Source organism: Buceros rhinoceros, unplaced genomic scaffold (assembly GCF_000710305.1).
Source record: "Buceros rhinoceros silvestris isolate BGI_N320 unplaced genomic scaffold, ASM71030v1 scaffold20128, whole genome shotgun sequence".
Lineage (NCBI taxonomy): Eukaryota > Metazoa > Chordata > Aves > Bucerotiformes > Bucerotidae > Buceros > Buceros rhinoceros.
Genome location: NW_010427693.1, coordinates 481 through 8,141, shown reverse-complemented (window position 1 = coordinate 8,141; position 7,661 = coordinate 481). Strand labels below are relative to the sequence as shown.

The window sequence follows — 7,661 nt, the reverse complement described above, 5'->3', positions numbered from 1 at the left end:
CCTGCTGTCCATTCAGCTCAGGCAAGTAGGGACTAAGGCAATGAGTTTTCAGACACAAATAGTGCCTCTGCGTGCCAAAATGGCTTCTGGCTTCTGCCACTGGAAAGAATCACCCCCACACCAGGACCTTCCTTTGCACGGCATTTACAAACCAAACACTATTGAACCATTTACATAGTGTAACTGGCATTCTCTCCATTGTGTACTTTTAAAGATAGTTGTAGTAAAGCTTGGAAAACCAATACATTTGTGATCGTTTCAACACTTATTTTTTGGTAGGAATTGTACAGACTCAAATTCTATAGGTTATTTACACTACAGCACAACTCCATAGTGTCTAGGACTACTTAATGCACAAGCAATGCTTTAGATAAATCAAAAGCTAAGGTGTAGGAGTCGCATTCCCCCCCCACCCCGAGTATTCTTAATCACTTTGCTGCAAATTTTCAGAGCCTCTTGTGGAAAGGAGATCTTTGGAAAAGCTTGGTGTCCCCAGGGCAGCAGATTTGATGGCGAAAACCATCCCATTCCTATAGAACTGGATACAAGTACGGTAGTTGGCTTCATTTGCTTTTTGTTTGCCGCCTTGTTTTTTAACTCCCCCTCCAATAACACCCTAATGGCTGTAGTGGCAGCAGAACTTACTTTGATAATATGAAGAATTTGGGGGTTTGGAATTGTCCTGTCACCTGATTTGATTTTCAGCCTCTGTGGCGCTGGGATGCCATGAACAAGGTTAATTTTGCTGTTGGGGTAATTAATTGATGTAAATCAGAGTGCAATTTTTTTCTAAAGTGCAAAAACAGTTGACTAGTCTTCCTTATTGGTTCCTCTGGTGCAATGAAGTATGTTAATAAGAGTAATTTGGTGGGGATAAAATTATCGCCACAAGAATTAATTTTTAATGTTTTTATATTTGGAAGTGTTAAACCAGTAGTTTTGTTGGAATGAGCTTCATTCTTTAGATACTATCTGAATGTTTCAATAAAGATTCTTCAAATTATTACTCTTAATACGAATTAAGTTATTGTTGAAGGATACTTCTCCACGTTTCAGTAAGCTTTAAGTGTGTGCAGCTTTTCACTCTGTGGGGAAAACCATCGTATAAAGTACACACCAGTGCAGTGACCTCCCTTAATCTCTCAGCAGTGCTGCCTCTCTTCCTCTGTGCCGATCACTCACTGCAGTGGAGCAACAGAACATAAGCCAAATTCTCACTCCAGAGTAGCAGCGATTACTACTAATCTGTAAGTAATGCAGAAAAAGCAAGTTACTTCTGTCAAAATATTTTATTTTGAAAAGCACAGGAACAATGGTATTTGTGACCAGCAATACGCTTTTTTGTGAGACTGTAGTTCCCTAGAGCAGTTGTTGTGTTTGGTTCCAGGTTAGATCTTGTCAGAACAAACCTGTTCCCACAACCCTTCTTCATTTTTTTTGTAGATGCGAGGTTTCCTGTCAGGAAACAGGGAGCGAGATGGAAATGGGTGTTCTTTTAAAAGTGTTAAAGTAGATCTAATGTGGGAAACAAAGTGGGGTGGCTCAGCCAGGGGCGATGTGGAAAGATTCTGAAAAACAAGATGGTAGCAAGAGCTGCTTGACATTCAGAATACAAAGTTCCCGATTATTCTGCCTTTTTAGTAAGATTGTTTCCCACCCTCCACAGCAGTGCACTGGGGGAAGTTTTGACAGAGCACACCCCTCTCTCTCTGCCTAGCAAGAAGGAGGAAAAAAAAAAGTCAGTTTGAGGTACCTGTAAAATCTGTTGATCATCTTGTTCCAACCAGAAATCCACATGTGGGAAAGGCGTCCAGAAATAAGGTCCAATATGTAGTTGTTCCATCTTTGCATCATAAATGTTAGTCAGCTGTAACACAGGCAGGCCGTAAGTGTTAGACAGTGCTTACGCAGATCAGAGACAGCACGTGCATGCAAGCTGGAAGGCCTTAAGCTGCAGCTTCTCCCTTAGACATTCTGCTCAGCCCTGCTCCATTCCTACTGCACCAAGATTAACCCATTATTCTGACAAACGAGACATTAACCTGTAACAGCAAACCCAGAACTGAACGATACTGCTGGGATTATGTCCATGACCTGATTCTCTTACGTAAGTTACCCTGCAGAAAGCTGCAGGGCTAGTCATAAGGGCTTGTGAGGGCACCAGACTGCCAAGACTTGGCTTACCCTTGCAGCTCTGGTTTGATCTCCACCCTTATCCTTTGTCTCTGCTCTTCCATCTTTCTCATTTGTTTTGTTACTGACAGAACACTACCGAAGTATTTTTTCCTCAAACTTTTGACACTTCAGTGCCCCTTAACTGGTCTCCACTTCTGGCAAAAATATCCTTCTCTTCTGTTATTTTTACTCACTGGTGCTCCTGTTAAAACATGGGCTGAACGCAAATCCTCATCCGGCCCTTTTTCTGGGAAGGTTGCAGGGAAAATCTCTGCTGTTTTAACATTGACAGCTGGTAGGAAATAAGAGTTTAAAAGAGAAACAATTAATTCTTACAAATCACTTGTTTAAAATGACCATGTCCCCAAAGTGACTATGTTGCAGCAACTTAGAACCCATCAAATACTCCTCTTGTATTTCTCAGTACCACAGACCCTTAGCCTGCGATAGCGTATTTCTACTTATTTGCTTTGGCAGTGTTTCAATATTCCAGAAGAACACTTTCAGACTTACTTAAACTAATTAGAAAAAATACAGAATGAACAATTAAAAGATGGCTGAATTCTAACCCCAAAGGTTAGTAGAGTACCTTGATACTGACAAAATCACAAGCACAGTTAAAGGAAAAAAAGTCTGCCTACAGTCATAGACAGCCACTGCTGTGTGGGCATCTACCTAACGGGAACAAGAAGAAAACTTCTACCTACGCCTCCAACAGCAGCACCTAACTTAGGCTGGGCTTTACCTAGTCAGTAAAAGCAGCTCCTTTTACTACTGGAATCTGAAAAGCATTCCAGCTACAAAAAATAATTTAATTCTTATTTAACTCACCTATTCCATAAATGATTGGAAAGTGAATGTCCTTTTCTTCTCTGTCATTTAGTTCTGTAAGAAAAAAAGGTCAAACTTGTAGGGCTTTGGATTTTTTTCTGAGCAGCATTCACTTAGTTGTGTGAAGAACAGATCTGATGTTGCACAAAGACAGAAAAAAACCAAAACAAACCAAGAAAGCCTAAAAGACATACGGAAAAGAAAGCAGAGGTCAGTAACACCACCCTTGGGGCCTGCAGCAGAACTCTTCACCTCCTGACAGTATGGGCAGCTCCAGCCAACTGTCAGTCACAGGAAAACAACCACTGTGCAAAACTACCACGATGCCAAGGTTCAAAGTCACAAGTCAGCAACAGCGCTGAGATGCAGATGGTGGAAATATGACCTGAATGTGTTATGAAGAAAGGGAAATGAGTCTTCCTGTATGGGATACTGTACACCATGAACTGAGTGAGTTTGAGTTCATTCGACCCTGCAGGGAGTCAGGTCAGAGGTCTGTACATGTCTGTCCTAACTGCCTTTTAAGCTACCCCAGAGACACAGCCTCTTTTCACAGGACAAAAGCGGCCAAATAACCTGGTAACAATCATGGGTCCTTCTACTATCAGCTGCGTTTCAGCAGCACTTGTTAAGGAGAGAATCCTCACTGCATCGTCTATTTGACACCACCACACATGCTACCAGCAGTAAAGCTAAAAATTACAAATTGTTACGGAGGACTCATGCTGGGTTTTTTTACAGGTCAGATAAAAAGCCATGTGTGAAAAAACCCTGCACTTCGATTTCAGTGGCTAAAGATACTTCAAAAACCAAGGAAACATTTTCTTACCTGTCACGCAGAAAGTCACTAAATGAACATCATCTGGTTGGAGATCGAACGCTCCTACAGCAACAACGATAGCAGCAATGTCAAAGCCTGACTGGTGGCAAAGCAGGTGCTGTATCTAGGCGAGGGGGCATTAGCAGTGCTGCACGCTGCAGCACAGAGGGCAGATACCTAACCACTGAGCCTAGATAAGGCAACAGAGCAGAGAGTGTTTTGCAGACTTGCTTCAGTCTGACTTTTATAAAGTTAGAGCTGCAGCTATGAAACGTAACAGTAATTTACAGAGAGTAGCTATTTGTAGTAACAAAACCATGCTAAAATAGTGTTGTGGCACTTACTCCTTTACTGACACTGGTTTAGCTCTGGCATCACATCAGCTCGTGCTTTAGTTCACTGTACATTTAACAGCTTATATTTAAATGTTTTTTTCCTGAAATGTTACAGATATAGTGAGCAAACCCACTTTTTCATTAGCTGTGAATTAATTCTGCTTTTCACCATCCCACAAGAGGAAAAAGTCTCTTTTTCAGAGTTCTGACAGCAACACAGTTATTGTTTCAAGTTGTAACCTGATGCATGAAGGATGCATCAGAAGGCTGGGAAAAAAAAACAACTTTATTCTGTATAGAACTCTCATACAACATTTAATACAGGAATCACTAGGTGCCCAAGAGGGTGCACCCCAGCACCTTCACTGGTTCTGTTTTGTTTTCTATCACCTTGACCACCTCCCTCCAATCCTGACATCTGCCCTCATCCTGTCCCCTTCCCCATTTCAGTGGGGCTGAGGCCTCCCCACACTCAGAAAGTGCTTAGCACAAGCCAGAGCACTTACAGGAGAGTGGGTGCTCTATATTTCCCATTTGTTTGTAAAGTACTGCAGTCACTTCTCTGAATTATAGATGTTTTATAAACAGACATGACATCTTCCATCAAACAATTCCAAACAATAGTTAAATTTTACTTCATCACATTAAGGTAGAAAATGAAGAGTAACAACTAATGAAGTCAACCACACGTATAGATTTAGACAGCGACAACACTTGTCCAGGGTCATGTAGTGTATCGGCAGCAGAGCCAGGCATTAAGCCCAGCTGAGCTGCTCCCCAGTTCTACACACTGGAATAGAAGCCAGGAAGGAATTAGAAGTTAGACCCTCCACCCCACCCGAGCCTCAGAAGTCCAACCCCTCTCCACAGCAAGTTCTCATGAAAACACCCTTCAAAAGGAATGCAGATTTCTCTCCATTAAATGAGAAGGGGCTGAGATTACAAACAAACTTTACCCAAATCCAGTCAGAACTACTTTTTTTTGGACACGAGAGTGGAAAAAACGTGAACTTACTAAGAAGCTGATTAGTAAGTTTTTGTGATAACTGCCTATCATCATTGAAACCTCCAACTAGGTGCACTTCCAGCCTAACAGAGATGGAATAACAGGAAACAGCAATTAAAAAGACATCCCAGAGTGAATATCTTTACAAAATAATCCCCAGCCCAAACTGCAAAGCAATCATTAGAGAAGCCTCACTTGTTACAGTCACATGCACCAAGTCGGTTTGCGTTACGTAGCAAGTTACAGCAATTCCATTCTGAACACTTCAGGGATCATCCAGGAAACAGCACAAATTGAAACCTCTAAGAAGCATTACATGCACTGCAAATGGCCTAAGCCAGCGGTATCTCCGATGGTCAGCACATCTGGTTTGGACTGAACTTAGTAACCACCTTTCACTTCCCAAGAAAGGGTTAATTAAACATGAAGATTTTTGCTCCCGTGACCTCCTCAACAACTATTCTGGACCATGCAGCAGGGTTCCTCTCGGAGAAGTGTCTCTGTAAAGACAATTCCTGACAAATCATGAGTCTCTAGAGACCGAGACCGTATCTTCTAAGTTCATTGAGTTTTTGTTCTTGCCAAACTACAGGGGCAAAACCCTACGTATGCAGCAAGAATCTTCTTTACTAAATTCTGTTTCAGAGCTTTTATCCCACCTCCCCCCCACACTTTTTTTTTTTTTTTTTTTTTTAATTGTGGGCTTTAAAAAACCCCAAGAGGATTTTTTTTTTGTTTCAAGGTTTTTTCCCCCCCCCCCCCCCCCCTTTTTTTTTTTTTTTTTTTTTTAAATGTGGGACTTAAAAAAACCCCAGATGGATTCTTACATTCCAAAAGGAATTTAAAAGACCAACAGTCTGGAAGAAAAGTCATACCATAAACCCCCAACCAGTTCTTTGGAAAATTTTGCACATCTCATGTTACAGAGACACTGTTCAGAACAGAACCATGCTTCAAACCACCGCTAAAAATATTCTCAAAGTCATCACCAAGGAAATAGTTTTCGTTTTTCACGTGGTTCCTGATCAAGAGATTTCCTGCATAATACCCTGTCTGAACGAGCCCACATAATGACATACAAACTCCCCACTTACAAACTGCAGCAACCTTTGCAGAAAAGCACACGCAGGAAACGAGAGCAGAGCTGACCTGCCGTATCCCGTGGCGTCAGAGAAAGATTTCACTGCACTCATGATGAGCAACACCTCAGCCTCTGTGTCTGCCCCGTCGCAGTGTGTCAGGCAGGTAGCTCCGCTGCCTGAGGAAGCGCAGGAAGACAGCTGGTTAATGAGCTGCTGGAGGATGCTGCGCTACCGTAACTGAAGTCCGTAACAGCTTACGCTCAGGACAGCAGCCTTCAGCAACAGGTACGGGCCGACTGACTGGGGCAGTATCCTCTCTGTGTGCCCCATTATAAAATCACCAGAACTCACGTGAAGGGCATGGGTGCCCTCTTAACCAGGACCAAGTAACATCTCTAATACCAGAAATCCAGGCACAGGGCCAGGATCTTTCCACACATTCTGCCTCCGATTACCAAACCCTGCAGGCCCAAACTGCTGAACACAGCCAGGGTCTGCAACTGCCGCTACCCACTGGCCACCAAACAGGTCATGTTTAGGACCTGCTCACCGAACAACCCGAACACGGGACGTCTGATGCTGAAGAGGCCAGCTCTTCGAACGGAGCGCAGTCATTTAGTTAGGACATCATGTGACCTTGTGAGACTCGAGTTTAGATAAACGTAATTGCAGCTTATTTAACTAGTGTGGCATAAATGAATACTAACTCATCGCTTCAGGGTACAGGTTTTGCAAAGATACCTGTGTGTCGGAGCACAACTATGTGGCAGGTAGTTGCATCATCTGATCCAAGAATGGAAACAGAACCTATTTCGAAGGAGAGAAACATCCTAAGAACTCTGCTCTCACAAACACTGCTTCAGTAGAAGAAAAAATGTTTGTGTTCCTACATACCATCTTTAGGGGTAGTCACTGCAAACTCTCTCTGCTGGACATACAGAAGACCTTTGGGTTCCACGATTTGCGCGGGCTGACTTCTCAGAAGCTTTGCCTTTTCCTAAAGATAAACGATAACAGAGACTACAGTGGCTGAATTCTCAGGTGTATCCATTACTTGATAGAAACATCACCTCTGAAAAGCAAAGGGATGCAGGTTAGAGACAAACATAAGTATTTTGGATTATGGAGTATCCTGAACTTTGAGAATTCTTCGCTTTCCTGCCACTGATCTAGTTATTTGTTAAATCTCATCGTTCTACGTGATGATGTTAAAACTCATTACAAAACCCTTTTCCTTGCCTTACAGGTGATAAACCAGAGGTGCAACAAGAAATAGGACTTAGCAAGATTAGCCAATACCAGAGCTGATCTTGGAATTTTAATCAGGACAGGAAACTCGAAATGTGAAAGTTTCAGTCTTCTACTGACACGATCTAGCATATTTATTATCAAAATGCCTCTATTTATTAGCT

General features: G+C 42.4%; 1 protein-coding gene across 1 annotated transcript; it reads right to left on the bottom strand.

Moving 5' to 3' along the window:
* Positions 1 to 1,273: 1,273 nt before the first annotated feature.
* NTAN1 (N-terminal asparagine amidase) lies at positions 1,274 to 7,242 on the bottom strand. The gene is made up of 9 exons (XM_010142017.1): positions 7,144 to 7,242; positions 6,991 to 7,056; positions 6,317 to 6,425; positions 5,177 to 5,250; positions 3,836 to 3,889; positions 3,007 to 3,060; positions 2,370 to 2,467; positions 1,754 to 1,867; positions 1,274 to 1,568 (listed from the first exon to the last, which is right to left on the bottom strand). The coding sequence occupies exons 3-9, from the start codon at positions 6,358 to 6,360 to the stop codon at positions 1,389 to 1,391; spliced, it is 618 nt and encodes a 205-aa protein (XP_010140319.1). The 5' UTR covers positions 6,361 to 6,425; positions 6,991 to 7,056; positions 7,144 to 7,242; the 3' UTR covers positions 1,274 to 1,388.
* Positions 7,243 to 7,661: the final 419 nt, after the last annotated feature.

Coding starts and splice junctions, on each gene's coding strand:
- NTAN1 (XM_010142017.1), bottom strand. CDS start 6,360: ATGAGTGCAGTGAAATCTTTCTCTGACGCCACGGGATACGGCAG. Junction 5,251..6,316: donor GACGCCACGGGATACGGCAG/GTCAGCTCTGCT, acceptor CATCTCTGTTAG/GCTGGAAGTGCACCTAGTTG. Junction 1,569..1,753: donor ATGATCAACAGATTTTACAG/GTACCTCAAACT, acceptor CTTGTTTTTCAG/AATCTTTCCACATCGCCCCT.